Source organism: Hippopotamus amphibius, chromosome 10 (assembly GCF_030028045.1).
Source record: "Hippopotamus amphibius kiboko isolate mHipAmp2 chromosome 10, mHipAmp2.hap2, whole genome shotgun sequence".
NCBI lineage: Eukaryota > Metazoa > Chordata > Mammalia > Artiodactyla > Hippopotamidae > Hippopotamus > Hippopotamus amphibius.
In genome coordinates this window covers 2,216,392-2,232,862 of record NC_080195.1, presented here as the reverse complement: position 1 = coordinate 2,232,862, position 16,471 = coordinate 2,216,392, and the positions used below count along the sequence as shown (strand labels likewise).

Here is a 16,471-nt window from a genome sequence, read left to right as displayed (position 1 = left end):
ACTGCTGTTTGGTGATGAGAACACTGAAGAGCTACGCTCCTAGTTCGGGTATACAGGGCCGTGTTCTTAACTGTGGGCGCCAGGCTGTGCACGAGATCCCAGAACGGGTTCATCTTGTACCTGGAAGTTGTGCCCTTTGACCAGCATCTCCCCCTTCACCCCACCCCCACCCCCAGGTCCTGGTGGCCAGCATTCTACTCCCTGATCGTCCGGATTCAGGCGGTTTAGATTCCACGTGTGTGATATCAGACAGCATTTGTCTTTCTCTTTCTCTTTCTGGTACCTCACTCAGCGTAATGCCCTCGAGGTCCATCCCTGTTGAAGCAGATGGCAGGATTTCTTTCCTTTTTTGTGGGTGAATAACAGTCCCGTGCTGAATAACAGTGCGTGCGTGCGTGTGTGCGTGTGTGTGCATGAGTGTGTGTACTGCATCTTCTTTATGCACTCACCCACTGATGGGTACTTAGGTCATTCCCACGTCTCAGCTATTGTGAATAATGGTGCAGTGAACATGGGGGTGCAGGGATCTCTTTGAGATCCTGTTTTCATTTTCTTTGGCATACACGCAGACGTGGGATTGCTGGATCATGTGATAGTTTTATTTTTAGTTTTTTGAGGAACCTCCACATTGCCTTCCTTAGTGGCTGCACAGTTAACCTTCCCACCAACAGTGCATAAAGGGTTCCCTTTCCTTGAGGATGTATCTAATACTTACTGTGAAAGAGATATCAAGCCTTTTCTATAAAACTACTAGCTGGAGTATCATCTGTACTTACCTGTCTGCTAGTCTAAATCCTACTCGTACTGAAAGCTCATAAACATTCCTCAGGCAGCAGTGATTTCTGTGGGGAGTGCCAGCACGGCCCCTCCCCCAGGACCTCGGCTGTCACTCCCACTCACACACAGCGCAGTCGGCCTTGCTTTAATGAGGAGGACACGCTCCTAGACTTCATAGACCACATTATCACAGTGTCTTTAAAGGTGTGGCATCCAGAAATCAGGTGAGTCCGTGAGGAGAGCATAGAAAATGTGAGTCACTGACAATATTGAGATTCAGTATCTGACCACATCATGCCCAGAGTCAAGATCAACCTTGCCCTCCTAACGTGTGTGAACACACTAGCTTCATAATTTGGAATTAACGAGCTAACCACATATTCATTCATTCGTTCATGTATTACTTTAGTTACTCACCAGCCGGCATCGAGCGCCTTCCTGCTGTGCTCCTGATGCCGTGCTGGTGTCGGGGCCCCGGTGCTGAGCAGGCAGACGTCGCCCGGTCTTCATAGAACTTTGGAGAGAGGCAGGTGGGTTACACCCCGCTGAGACCTGTGCCTAGAGACTCCCCTGAATCTCCCCTTGTCTCTGTCCGCCTCCCCTGGACGGCTCGCCCGGTGGGGACCGTGGCCGGCGTCCCTGCGGCTCCCGGAGCGGTCCCCCCCTCGCCTGGGTGAGCGCCCACCTCTGCGGTCTTCAGCGCCGCTTCACGCGCCATGGTCTCTGCTGTGCCGCACCAGACACACTCGGGAACATGCTCCGCGCTCAGCTTTGCCTTCAGTCGCAGAGCCGAGCTGGGTCCTGCTGCCCTGTGCTCACAGCTGGCTTCCCGTCCTCCCCTCTCCACTCCCCGCCCCTCCCCGCCCGGCCCCGTGTGGGTTCCCAGCACTCACCTGGCGTCTAGGCTGTCGCCGTTCTCCCTCCTGTTGCTTCCTCTACATTCCTGACACTTCTTTTCCGTCTGCAGCCATTTTATCCTTAAAGTCGAGTCTCTTACAGGGGGCTCAGCTCCCTGGCCCCTGGGCATCTGCCCAGCGTCCTCTGGCCAGAAGGAAACATGCAGGCAAGCAGCCTCTTCCCAGTGACCGCAGGGCCACCACCCTCGGGCAGCTGAGCTGCAGTAACTTGTTTTCCCAGTGAACTCTCGCTCCTTGGTTTCACATCTTCACCCCTTCCCTCATCTCCTCTTCCATGTAGTAGACCATCTTGAGTCTTCATTCACCAGACACAAAGCTGTCAGGAGGGTTTCCTTCCGCTTCCTCCAGTAGACACACGAGCCAGACACCGCTCCGTGTTGCTTCCCTCCTGTTCCCTTGGACGTTCGCCCTTTCTCCCACGCAAGGCGGATCCTGTCACAGGTAATCCCCCGGCTGCCAGGGACTTCGCCCTCTGTGTCCTCTTCTTTTATTCTCATCCTTTCCTCAGACTCCTCACTCCTGGTATCCAGATGCCCAAATCACCGTTTCAGACAAGTACCTGCAGCTGCCCTCTGCCGCCGCTGAGACTTCTGATTCTCTCCTTCGTCCGGAGCAGGTTGTGGGCGCGCCGTGTGTGCTTTCGCACCTCCAGGCCACCCCACAGCCCCCGGGTTGTGTCTGCCGCCTTCACCTCCATCCCACTGCTCTCGTCACTGTCGGAAATAAGCCACGCGTCTCAACCGACACACACCTTTCAGCGGTTCTGGCAGGTGGCCTCCGGCAGAGATTCAGTGCATCTCACGCTTTCCACCTTGTTGAAATATTCTTTTCCCTGGATTTTCTCTGCTGTCCCTCAGATCCTTCCTGCCTTGCTGGTCCCTCTGTTGCCCCCTTCCTCCTCTTGGTTGCCTTGGGACAAGGTCTTACGTCATCTGCTCTCTCTATTCACTGTCCCTCTGAGCAAGGCTCTGTCTTCCCCGGGCGTGGACAAAGACCCGGAAGGTCATCACTCCAAAACTCTGTATTTGCAGCTCGTACCTGTCTCGTGAAGCCCTAAGGGGGCAATTACGTACGTTCATTTGGACGTCTTGCAGACATCTCCAGGGTGTCATGTGCAAGCCTGATCCCACCGCCGCATCCAGTCCAGTCCAGACGCAGCCTCAACAAGACTGCCTGCTGCTGGTCATCACACAGGCCCACGTCCGCTGGGTCGCACCCACGTCAGGCTCTGTCTGAAGGGCTGCTCGGAGGAGGGCGATTGTATCGAACCTGCGTCTGAGAAGAGCCCCCTGGGCCTAGAGCACATGTAATCAAGCTAAGCCCCTCGCTTAAAAGTCCTTCTTCACCATCTCACTAACATTTAAGTAAAATCCTATTACGTGACCTCCGACTGGCGGACGTGGGGCTCCTGTGTACCTTGCCATCCTCACCCGCTGCTTCCGCCGGGTTTCTAAGGATATTTTCGCCTGTTTTCAGACCTTCACCTGCACAGTCCCCTCTGCCCGGGACTCTGTCCCTCTGTTCACTGCCCACTACTCCTGTCCCTTTCACAAGTGGCAGTTAAACGCCGCTCCTTATAGGAGGCTTCTCAGAGCCCAGAGAATAAATAGGAACCCGTTTTGTATCATTTTTATATCTCCCCCTTTATAATGTTCACCACCAGTTATTTTTATAACTTTTTGGTTGTTACCAGATATCCTGGTATTCAGAAGCCAGATATTTTACACTAGTTACTGCACTTAACTCTGTCTCACTTTTGACGCTTAGTGTTTTGTCTTTATTTTCTTCTTGTTTCTCGTGTGTGTCTATATTTTATGCTTATTTCTTATTTTTTTAAGTTATTGGTTCTAGTGAGACTGAGTTTCCTAAATGACTTATTTTTTAAATATTTCTGCTCTAATATTCAGTCTTTAGGATGGTCCCAGCTACAGGAGCAGCCACCCGGCACACATGTGCTGAGTTGAGTGTTAGATGTGGCTTAAAAGTTGTCCTCCCCAGTCAACTCACAGTCACATTAAGGTGATTAAAAAAAAAATTCAGGTGCAGATTTGAGTAATATGCCTGGCAGCCTTTAGCAGTATCCAAGGGAACGTAAAGTATCCAGATCCATCAGTCCTGTCAGAGTGGAAGCAGAAAAGATATTTTATATGTGTATATACATATATATCTCTTAAGCATTATAACTTATTTAAACTATAGTAAACTGCATAATCCTGTAACAGAAAACTCTCAAAAGTATACACATGCACACACATGTAATAAATAATTTTCAGAACAGGCATTGCAGAGGCACTCTTTTTCTGCCCATGGAAGAAAACATGTCTTGGGGCTAAGCCCGATCCTAACGGCACTGTAAACAAGCGTGTGCCTGATTTCCTTGTGAATTAGGTTCACTTAGGGCATCGTACGCTTTTTACTCCCCACAGTTTTGACGAGGACTGCTCTCGGTGGTAAGGAACACAAAAGAACTTTGATTTATTGTATTTCCCCAAATGTAAGGAGTCGCTATTATTTATTCTCGGTTCTGGAGATACATTGACTCAAGGGAAGTATTCGGTGACAAATGGCGCGGTCTGCAGTTCTCAGATTAGATGTCCCCCTCTCTTTGGCCTCCTGTTTCACACCGCTCAGTTCAAAGTGACAGAGGTAGGATTCTCCTGATACTTGCTTGGCAGGAAGGCGTGTAGATAGTGCAGTTCTGATTTAGAGACAGGAAAAGGTAGTAAACACGTGAGTATCACTCGCTCACGCTGACGTCATGAGACCACATCTTTGCATCGCTGCAAGCACTGAGGTTTCTGTCACACAGTGAAATTGTTAATCCTGCACTTATCATCGGTAAAGAATCGGTGAACTTGCAGAATGTCTAATGAGAAAAACGATAGTCATCGTTTTCTTTCTTCGTCTGTCTTGTGTCAGTACCCAGAGTTTTATTGTCCGTGCCTCTCAGCTCCCCCTGACGATCCGTGTAATCGTGGTGAGGAGTGTGACAGAGGCTTAGAGCAGGGTCTTTGCAGGGTGAGGGTTGAAGGTTTTAACTCGACTGTGACTAGACGTAAGGAAACCAAAATCTCTTTGAGTAGCAATGAGGGAATCTTCATCGTTATGAGGATGCAAAACACAGGATTTTACGGTACAAAAAATTTGCGTTACTAATAGGTATAAAGACCTTTTAAAATAACTGTAGAAGCTAAAATATTTTTAAATCTCCAGGAATGGACATATCAATACTTGGTTTCCCATAGATTCTACACTTGACCTGATGAAAGCAGAAGTGCAAATGAGTGTTTTTCCTCCGAGCTCTTGCACTTCCTTTATAAAGGAGGAGGTTAGCTTAGTTCCTGCTGCAGTCTTCGCAACTTAACTGATGCAAGTGATTCAAGTACTGTTGTGAACACTACTGGTGTTATATCTGTATGTCTTTTAAAAATGTTCCAAGTGCATTCTTTTACATGTTCTAATTTTTGCAACTATAAATATTAAAACATTTATTTGCAAGACATAGAAAAGTTATTTGACTTACAGATGTTGCCTAAACTGGATGTTTGCTATATACCACTTATGCTCTCTTCCCAATATCTTTCAGATCATTTTTTAATCTAACACAATTTAAACAACTTAATTTAAAAACTATCCAATGTCATAATATACAAATAGAGGACTCAGACGCTACTCTAAGCAGCAAAGTATAAGGACAATTATTACAAAAAAGGAAGTGACTCCTGCATTTGAAAATGAAAATCTGTAGGGTGGGGAGATTTATCGTCTAGTATAATAGCTGCAATATAAATAACTCTTAAATTATTATATTTTGATTTAATTAGCATGAAATATGGAACTCTGACATGTTTGCTTTAATGGAATTCACATTCCCCATTGTACAAAATCAAAGTGATTTATTTCTGTTGCATATTGAAGCTTTTTTTTAATTGCAGAACTCAATTTACACTTACGTTTGATAGTCTACTTTAATGGCATATTTTCATAGCTATTAAGTGCTTATTCAGTACAAAGACCATGAAAGCAAGGGTGCCATCTTTGAAACGTTGCAGAAGATGCTTGAGTAACAGATCAGAAAGGGTATTTCATGTTTTCTTATAACAACGTCACTCTTTTTGTCTACACAAGTGTTTTAATACCTGTGCTTCCACTGACAAACTAAAATCTTTCCTGCCTTCCAAGGTTTCAGCGCATCTACCTGAGGAATCCTGGCCTTTCATTTGTTTTCTCCCCTCTGGCTCACAGTAATAGCATTGATGAAGCCTCTTGGTAAAGAGTAATTGTGTTCATGAGAAAGGACTTTTTGTTTGATTTAGTATTTTTTCATTCTGAAAGAAATAGTCATTATCCCCAGGAATGGGTTAAACTGACACTATATAGTGTGCATCTTCAGATTTGCCAGTATCTACCCATAATTTCGCAGTCCTGAAACCCACATTGCTCTCTGTCGTGAAGGAATATGCAGAAATATGCGATTTCTATGTTGAATCCTGATAATATTTCATTCCTTCAGATTTTGAAGTTAAACGTGTATACACATACATTCATATAACAAAAATAATTTTAAATATACAATGATTTTTTTGTATTCATTGTATATAATTCAAGTGAATGCTGCATTTCAGACATGTATATGTGCGTGTGTGTGTGTATAAACCTTTCTTAATTACACTTTTTCTTTGGAAGTATTTGTAAATTCACATGCCCTTGTAAGAAATAAAGCAGAGAGCTCCTGTGAACCTTTAGGAGGCTCTCCCAGTGGCAACATCCTGCAGAACTAGCGCACAAATCACAGCCAGGATATCGACAGTGATGAGTCAGTTCGCAGACCATCCATCACCAGAAGGGTCCCTGAGGGTGTCCTTCCATAGCCACGCCTGTTTCCCTCCTGCCCCCACCCCACCCTACACCCTGGCAGCCTCTAATCTGTTCTCCATCCCAAGAGTGTTAATGAAGGGAATGGTGAAGCGTGTAGTCTCTCGGGATTGGCTTTTCCACTCCGCGTGGTGCTGTGGAGACTCACGGGGGCTGTTGTGTGTGCCCTCAGCGTATTCCTTCATGTTGCTGAATAGTGTTCCATCGCATGCCACATGCCAGCTGGTTTAATCGTTCACCCACTGAAGGACATCTAGGTTGTGAATGAAGCCGCCATAAACGTTCACGTACAAGGTCTTGTGTGAACGTACGTTTTCATTTATCTGGGGTAAATGCCCAGAAGTGCAGTTTCTGGGTTGAATGGCGATGTAACGTTTAGATTTTAGTGACCAAATGATTTTCCAGAGTGGCTCTACCATTTTACGTTCCCACCAACAATGCGTAAGTGATTCCTTTTCTCTTCATCCTCCCCATCATTTGATGTTGTCTGTGTGTGTGATATTATTAGCTGCACTAAGAGGTATGGAGCAATATCTCCTTGCATTTCCCTAATGGCTAATGATTTTTAACATCTTTTCACGTACTTTTTAGCCATCTGTACATTCTCTTCAGTGACATGCTTTTTCATGACTTTTGCCCATTTTCTGGCTCCATGTTTTCATCTTTTTATTTTATTTTATTTTTTTACATCTTCAGCATTCTCAGTATATTTTAGATAATAGTCCTTTGTCAGATATGTGGCTTTTGAATTTTTTCTCTTCGTTTTTAGCTTGTCTATTCATCCTCTTAACAAAGTCTTCCTTGGAGAAAAATTTTTAATTTTGATGGTTTAGTTTATTAATTTTTGCTTTTATAGATCATGCTTTTGTTGTCATGTCCTTGCCTAGCCCTAAATCCTGAAGAGTTTCTCCTGAATGTTTTTCTAAAAGTTTTGTAGTTTTACCTTTTCAAAGCTGTGATCAACTGTGAATGAACTTTTGTGCAAGATGTGAGACTTGTGTCAAAGCTATTTCCACAGCACTGTGTGTAACTTCTGAAGTCTGGGGGAGGGACTTGTGGAATGTGCATTTGAGCAGCCATTGGCTCTGCTCTTGACCTTGAAAGATCTCAAAAGACTCTGTGTCTCCAATTCCTGATGCAATTTGCCATTGTCAGGAAGGAGAGGGGGAATGTTGGCTGAATGAGGTGGAGCTTAGTAGAATTCAGATCTAGTTTCTTTAATTTGGAGTCTGGGATTGAGTAGAAGCACCCCATCGAATGAGTTGAGGTTTCTCTGGTGTACGTGTTTTCTAAACCTTTTCCAGCCACCGAAGCACTAATGCACATGTGACAGAGTTCTGATGGCCGGTTCATGTTTATCTCAGATTCAGTCAGTGACCCTCCAGAAGGAGATTTCCCTGTTCAGTGCCAGGATCTAACCCCAAAAGAGCAACTTTTCAGAGAAAATGATCATCTGACCACATCCATAAAGAGTGAATTCAACTTTTTAACTCAAGAACATGCGAACTTAATATGCAGGTTAAGATCCGACTGTTAGGCATGCCTGCTTCTGATACAGGGCATATTGGCATGACTTGATGTGTTTCTCCACATGTGTGGTAAGCATTCTCTCTGTGGAGGTATGTTATGAAAGGGTGCTTTAAGATAATAAATGTTCACGAAGCAAACTTAACTTCTGTGAACTAATAACGCAGTCACCTAAATATACGTTTAAATGATGTTTAAAAAACATGCAAGGAGGATTTGACACATGTAATAGGACATGTCCCAAATGCTCAATTGTTTAGTGGAATAGAAAGAGAACACCACTTCGTATGTTATTGTAATATGTATATATTCCATAAGGTCTCCAGTGTCAAAAATGACTTTATCCACTTGGAAATAAATTTCTGTCCATTGCCGTTCCTATCATACAGTAGTTCTACACCATCACTGCTGCCTCTTACAAACAAAACGTCAGGTCCGTGGCGCTCACGCTAGGTGGAACACAGGTTCAGATCGCTCAAGCCTGTTGGAACAGTTCTGGATTCAGGAGGACAAGGAATGGAGAGGTCCCTTAGATCCCACTGGGCCTGTGGAAGGTTCTTTATGACTTGAAATATTCCAGCAACCCCTGGGGAAATTGAAAAACACAATATCCATCACCTTCTTTTTCTAATGTGATAAGACTGACACAACTAAAAATAGTTTTCCTTTTTATGGCAATAAACTGGAATGATTCAGTTACCAAAATCCCATTTGAAGAAAAAAATATTAAAGAGAAAATTGAGTGAAAGAAACATGTGACACATAAAAGAACAGTCATAACAAGGAAATGAGTGCCTGCCTCACCCGTAACCTCGTATGACCCTGAGGGGAAAAGCAATGTCTGACCCCAAGAAAGTGTCTTTGGTTGGGGGCTTTCATATTAGTCTCCAAATAAGCTTTATTGCCTTTACCAGAAAACATCTTTCCACATTCGGGACTAGGGGACAGTAAAATGGCATTCCTTTCAAAGACCCAGCCAGTGTATTTCCCACTGCAGTGTTTAAAATTGTTCTGTTTTTTCCTCAAGTCGTCTCACTGATTTCTTTTTTTTTAAATCCAGTCTAGATTACCCTAAGAACTTTCTACATTACAATTCTAGAAGGGAACAGTAAGGGTTTGGGGTTCAATTCAACTAAGCCTTAGTGATTGATTTACTGGAAATCTCAGTCTTCAGAGATACGCAAGCGTAGGTATACATCCTCCCTAAGCACACGTGTAGAACGATTTTACTACAACTCACATTTTTGTGTGATTGGCATAAGCTTAGCTAATTATGTAGATGCTGTATTTGTTTGCTATACAGTATGAACTTTATAAGTATATAACTTTTTAATGGCATGCTCTGTTATTATTATTACAGATATTTCAAATGAAAATTTGCTGTAGAAGTAGAAACTTCTTGCAAAACTGAATTAAACCTCATTCCATTAAAGGACATATAACCTTTAGTGCAAGCCAGTGTTTTATATACTGATATTCTGTGGATCTTTGTTTGGAAGGGTTTGAAGAAGTGTGTTGAGAAAGGCACGCTCTGTGATTACATACATTTAGAATACACTGGATTAAACTGTTTTTTAAAAAGTTTCTTTACTGTAGGACATCTCTGAGCCTTTAAGTCCTGATGTACAATGGGGATCTATAAGAGAGAGCTGGGGAATGCAGTATTTGCCAACCTTGTTTGACCAGACACCTGTTAGTAACCTACAGAAAAGTGTTCTACAGAACACCTGTTTTTGCAAGGCTCATATGTCTGTTGAAATTCTTATTCATGTACAAAATCTGTGCATCTTTGTGTAAAGCTTCTTTATTGGGTAATGTGTGTTTTTGCATTTAATGAATATTGAATAAAAATTTGGAAAGAGAAGTGATAAAAGCATATCCTTGTTTTAAAAATTACAATGAGACTTATCCTTTAGGAGAAAAGCCTAAAGGTTTATTTTTAAATTATTTTAATGCTATATTAAATTAATTCTCACTTGGAGATGAGTGTGTAATCATGCATGAGACCGCTTTCTTGAGGGAAGAATGAAGTTTCTTTTGGGGATGTGAAATTCAGTCCAATGGACAAGATTGTAAATGTACACTAGGATTTGCTTATGTGTTTTTCTGCAGCCTGGAGAAATCTCAGCAAAGGTAGAGCACAGGTAGATCTTAGAGTCCTTAATTGCCTGAATAGTAAACTCAGGATTGCTTGTAAAATACTAGCTCAATGGAAGCAGCATTTTGTTGCCTAGGTGATGGCCATGATGAGCTATGATTCTGGCAATTGACTTTGTAATTGCTGTTCTATATTATAAAAGTCTGTGGCTTATGTGCGTGCCACTCCTGACTTTCTGACTAGAAGCTTCATGTCGTCGGGTCCATTCTGCATTCCACTGCTGTCCTGGGCTTCTTCGGGGGAAGTGTGCTTGCTTCCTGCCCTGAATTCTAATCTTTGCAGCTGATGGGAGGAGACTGGAAACTAAAAGGATCTTCCTCAGTGACTCGGATGGCATTTCCTGCTCTCTTCCCATTGAAAACCTACTCTGAAGCCCACACCTGATGTCTACTGAGAACTCTGCTTCCATGTAAAATACCGCTTCTCAGCACACGCATGGTAACGATCACACTGGCGATGGTGACAGGCGTGATGAGCCCCCCGTCCCGCTGTGGGGTTGAGACAGAGCTGAGATGGAAGGCATGTCCGGCACGACCGCATGACCGTAAAGGAAGCTCTCTGAAAACACATCCCCCGAAAATGTGCCAACGGGGTTGAACACCATCATTTTTAGCCTTTTAAAATGTATCACTGAACCTGCAAGAAGATGAGGATCCTCAGAGTCACCAAAGTAATGTGAGATGCAGAAGGGTGACGACGTTCAGAAGTTGGCTTTGCCCTGGGAGCATTCGTCGGTTGGTCCCTAGTGACATCGAGCTTCCATTTTGAGAGTCCAGGGGCTGAAAGAATAGAAAGCGAAGAATACTGGAAATGTAACTGGAGACCCTTATTTACTGCTGGAACTCCAGGGGCGCTGGTCTGCTCTCACCGTAAGGGAGAATAGAGAAGTGGTGGAGAGAGTTAGACAGATACATAGATACATAGACAGACAGACAGATAGATACATAGGTAGACAGACAGATGTGGATATAGATATAGGTATAGAAACAGACACAGATGTAGAGAACTCTTAGCCACAAGCAGGTTTCAGACTAGCTTATGGATAAATTCATGCCGTCTCTGTGGTCCAAATGCCTCAAGAGAGATTTTTTTTAAAGAGGTAGAAGGCTTTGTTCCAGGCACGTGGTAGAGTCAAATGAGAATCACCTCTGGATAAACGCACCTTCAAAAGAATTATTGCAGGTGAAGTTCCAAAAACAGAAATGCAAATTCCAAACTCAGAGGTACCTTAGATTCCATGAGATATTGCAGTTATTATGAGATCAGACTGTAAGAGTTTAAAAAATAAAAGAGAATAAAAATATGAGTAGGGAACAATATATTGTGTAAATGGCCAAAGATATTTGAACAAAATGCTAACTAACAGAAAAACACAATGAAGGAATGTTTAAAACTCAACATGATAAAATAATAAATTTGATGCAGATGGAGAGAAGATTGTGATAGGAAGATAGTCTAAAAAAATTACCCAGAGACTGAAACAAAGATTTAAAAAAAAATTTTTAAATGAAAAGTTAAGAGACACAGAGGAGAGAGACATTTGTCAAGTTTTAATTCATAAGAGGGGAGCAGAGATAACAGGAGAACGGATGTTCGACGAGACAGGGACTGAATCCTCAGGTCCAAATCTTCGAATGGATTCCAAGCAGGAGTAACAAAAGGAGGTTCATACACAGACACAATATTGCAAAACTTTCATTTCTTTAAAAATAAAGAAAATTCATATGTAGACGTCATACTGTGAAATGTTAGGACATCAAAGACGAAAAGGTGATCTTGATGTAGTTTCAGATGGTGAAATTATGTAGGAAAACCGAAAGGCAGAAGAACTGGGAGAATTTCCTAACATTATTGAGGGAAAAGAAGGACAGCAACAACTATGGATCCTAAACTATAAACTTGGTAAAAATAAAGGGGAATTTAAAATATTTTTAAAGAACTATAGGTTTTGTTGGACAAGACCGTTTAAGTTGGGTCATCTCAGCTGGTTGTCGCGTGGGAAGGCACCGACCTGAGGGAATTCATCCTATTTTGTTTTCCTTAAGGTTCCTTGAGATTGGTGTTCATAAGTTATTTACATTGTGGCATATATTTTCATTAAAATATTGTCAATGAGGTCAAAGGAGACTCTGTGCGTGTGTGCATACAAAAATCCTCAGTAAATTCCATAATTGGTTGAATTTTCATCAAGACTTTGCTAGAATCTATTCAGAGGAAGCGTAAACGAGATGCGTGCTATTGAATGGATTCTTGAGAAAGAAAACAAACCCTCTTTCCTCATGCCCATATGTGGACCAGTGATTCACTACGCGGATCAAGAGGGCTTCAGCCCACGGGGGCTCTCCGTCTGTACAGGCGCAGGGGCCGTATTTCCAGCCATTGATGTGTTGTCTCTTCCTTCCAGCATCCGTCGCGTCCACCTGCAACGACCCAGGTATGCCTCCAAATGGCACCCGCTACGGGGACAGCAGAGAGCCTGGGGACACCATCACCTTCCAGTGTGACCCTGGCTACCAGCTCCAAGGGCAAGCTAAAGTCACCTGTGTGCAGCTGAATAACCGATTCTTTTGGCAACCAGACCCTCCTACATGCATAGGTATTGTGCAACAGAAAATAGAAATTTTGTATTTGGGAAGGAATGCATGTCAGCATTAAAATTGCTCTGTGAATGTATTATTCTTCAGAAATATTCTCAAGAGTTTGGTATATGCCCTCTGGTTCCCTGAGAGTATGTTGAAATTTTATTATAAACCTTTAAACTTTATTTGGTTAGGTGAAGTAAAGGAAGTGGTTTACTTAATGTACAGTAATTGACATTTACCTAACATTTCCTGTCCTTAACAGATCTTGTAAAAAACGTGGATCAATCAAATTACTGTAATTTAAAGTTCTGAGTGGCTGAAAACTCATAACCCTACCATTGTTGTCCTCGTTTTTAATATAGAAACTTGCCCTGAAGCAAAACGTACTCAATAAAAAGTATGTTCTCTTTTTAGGTGATTTTCCTATAATAGCAGTACGTTTTTAATAGAATCCTAAAAACTAAAAATTACACTATTTATGTCAAAATAATGATAAAGGAGAGACTTCTTCCTAAAATTTACTAGAATTTAAGAGTTTGACCTTATTAAAAAGAAAACAGTTGGTGTGGCAGACTTTACGTTGAATAAGCAATATCCAAGATAGAGTATCACAAATACAGTTTTAGGGCAAGACATATTTATATCAAAAGTAGTAATTACATGGAGAGTGTCCCTTCACTCAATTAAATGTTTTACTATGAATACCTGTGTATGGCATCCCATCTTAATTTTTAAAAGGAACTTTATTGTCACAGTGTAACTTGTACTTATAATCTGTTTGAAAAATATAACATTGAATTAATCTGCAAAGAGAGGCGGAGATAACGAAGTGATATGCACACAGCTAACAGGCCGTTTTGCATCGGGTGACCTTGAGGGGATTTTGTGATTGACAGTGATTTCTGTTGTCATAGGCACAGCAGCCGGGGAACTCCCAGTGGTCCTCTTAGCCTATTACAAAGTGCTTGGGATTCTGAAGACAGGCGAGAGCTGATGGCTCTGCTCATTAGCACGGCCAGCCTCGGTGGAGAGCTACCGTGTGTGTTTCATGTTCTCGGCTGCATTTTCATTTCATGACTTTCGTGAGCAGCGCCGTGGATTTTATCTCGAGCTGAGTCATCAGGAGGCGCGCCAGATCTCTGCGTGTTCCTTTTTTAAAGTGGAGTAATTACCTGTAAATGCAGCCATCACTTTAAACCATTGGTCTATTTTTAAATCAGGAAAGGCACTTTTTTTTCCAATTTGCATGAATTTAAGCATATGGAAGAGGACATTAAAAAGCAATATAACTAGCAGTTAATCGCGAAGTCAATTTCTCAGTTGACATTAGTTTAAGCCATTCATTGTAAAATTTGACCACCTTCCCAACTAATCTATAGTCTTTTTTTGGTTCATCTCTTAATTACATAATTTTGATCAGTGACTAGGTAAACCAGTTCTCAGCAATGAAAATAGGTAACACTTCATCTTTCTTGAATATCACCTCCGAGGATAAGCTAAAAATCACTTACAGACAATTGAAAATATCAATTACGTTGGCAACCAGAACCACCCCCCCACATAAGTATCATGTAACACAAACATGGACAATACATATTTGCGAATAAATGAACATTATCTTCTCATCACATTGTAAGCATTTTTCCCTTAGAGCATGGTCTTGTATTAGCTCTCATCTAAATTCTGTTCTGCTGATACGAGACATTTTTTTTTTTTGCTTTTTTCTTATTAAACATAATAAACATTTTAGCAGAAATTTTATAAGCCATAGTTAAGAAAAGAGAAGAAAAAGGCACTGTCACCTTTTTACCTGCAGGCAACTGCTATGAACATAAACATGTATAAATAAGCTTTGAAATTATTTTATATATATATGTTATCTTTTTTAAAATGTTTTAAAATGATAGCACCCTGAATGATTATTTTCTAAATTACACATTTTACTTACTGGTACATGATGAGTATCTTTTTGTGTTATTATGCATTTTTTACTAATTAAGTTTTACGCCTGCACAGTCTCTCTCTGTTTGGATCGATATTGACCAATGTTGATTCCATTAATCCCTCCTCAGTGCACAGTAAGGTGTTTCAGGCCTTTTCCCGCTCACAAAAATTGCTGAAGTGAGCACTTGTTGCAAAACACATCCATGATTTTTTGTGAATGACATATTTCTACAAACTTAGGTATGTCTCGAGTTTTCAAAACTTTTTCAGAAAGGTTTACATCACCATCAGCCATTGTATGATTGTTTATTTTCCCTGACTCAGAGAAAACACCATATATGATATTTCTTAATCTCATAATATGGGCAGGAAGTGAAGATTCCTTGGTGTTTTAATTGACATTTTAAATTAAAAGTGAGGTTGAACTGTTTTTAATTTCATCTTCTTATTGGCCACGTGAATTTGCTCTTTCCTGGTGACTGGCTAATTTGTTTTTCCATTTTGTTCTTAGTGTATTTTTTCCTCCTACTTGCTGTCTTTCTGTCTCCCTTTTATAGAATATCCTAACCCCTCACCTGTTTGTACATTACTCACATTTTCACAAGCGTGTCATTTGCTGTTACTCTTCCTTGTGGTTTGCTTGAGCGCCTCACTGCTGCCACTTCACAAAGGACGCCAGTGGTGGAAGCACCACCTTCTGGAATTTTCAACTGAGTCCGAAAAGATCGATTCTCCGGACCAGAGGATACTCACTCCTTTCTGGTTCTGAGTAACGTGTTCCTTGAACATCTCCACAGTTTCAGTTTTCTCATATAGCCCGAAATACCTCTTGTCCAAGTTCAGATTCTAAAGAGCTCTGCAAAGCAAAACTGCATTCCAAGTTTGCAGAAACTTATTTGGTGCCATGACCCTGCCCTGATCTACAGGGTAACATTTTGAGGCTGTTTATTCCACTTGATGTGAACATTGAAATGTTCTGGTGTGGAAACAGCAGTGTGTGTGGCTACACAGAACTACTGCAAACCTTAGCGGGTGTACGTGCTACCACGTCTGTCAGCAGGGCCACCTTCAGGGCTTTGGATAAGAGACTGTGGGTTGATAGAGTTTGTGGATTTTGTCTCTATGTCCATTGCCGCTGGAGAGTTTCTCGAGTGTCTGAATTGTATTTCATACTAAATCTAATCCTATCCAGAACATTTTGCAAGCTCTCTAATGAAAACCTGATGAAGCTAAAATGAAAATTTCCCCAGCAAAAGAGAGGACAAACCCAGCAAGATGGTCCTCCTTAATTCCACTTTAAGTCTTTAAATAATCTCATTTGAAAATGCCTCCTGGGACCAGCATGAATAAGACAGGATCTTCCCTTTGTTTCTTTTAAATTAATATTTGAATCTCATCCCTGAACTCTTCCTGCTGGTGGCACCCTTGTACCTGGTGCCCTGGATCTGTCATGTTTCCTCTTTTAAAACCTGCATGGGGTAGCATCACCTGAGGCCCTGGGGTACCCCTTTCCCCAGCTCAGCACCACCTCTGCTGTTGGTCCAGGCGTCTTATCTCCAGACTGTCAGCATGTGCTGGGCTCTGGGGGGAGGCCGGGTCCTGTGAGAGTCGCTTAGCCAATTGTTTCCACATCGTTTATTAAAAGAAAACTGTATACTATGGGAAATGTGGTTTTAATCATTTTTGAGAAA

The 16,471-nt window shown here is 42.1% G+C and overlaps 1 protein-coding gene across 1 annotated transcript in view; it reads left to right on the top strand.

The window, feature by feature from the left end:
• CSMD1 (CUB and Sushi multiple domains 1) overlaps window positions 1–16,471 on the top strand; it is a 1,409,269-nt gene that overhangs the window by 1,169,054 nt on the left and 223,744 nt on the right. The window contains exon 27 of the mRNA XM_057697717.1: window positions 12,659–12,850. Coding sequence (XP_057553700.1) covers window positions 12,659–12,850 — 192 coding nt within the window. The remainder of the gene's footprint in view (window positions 1–12,658; window positions 12,851–16,471) is intronic.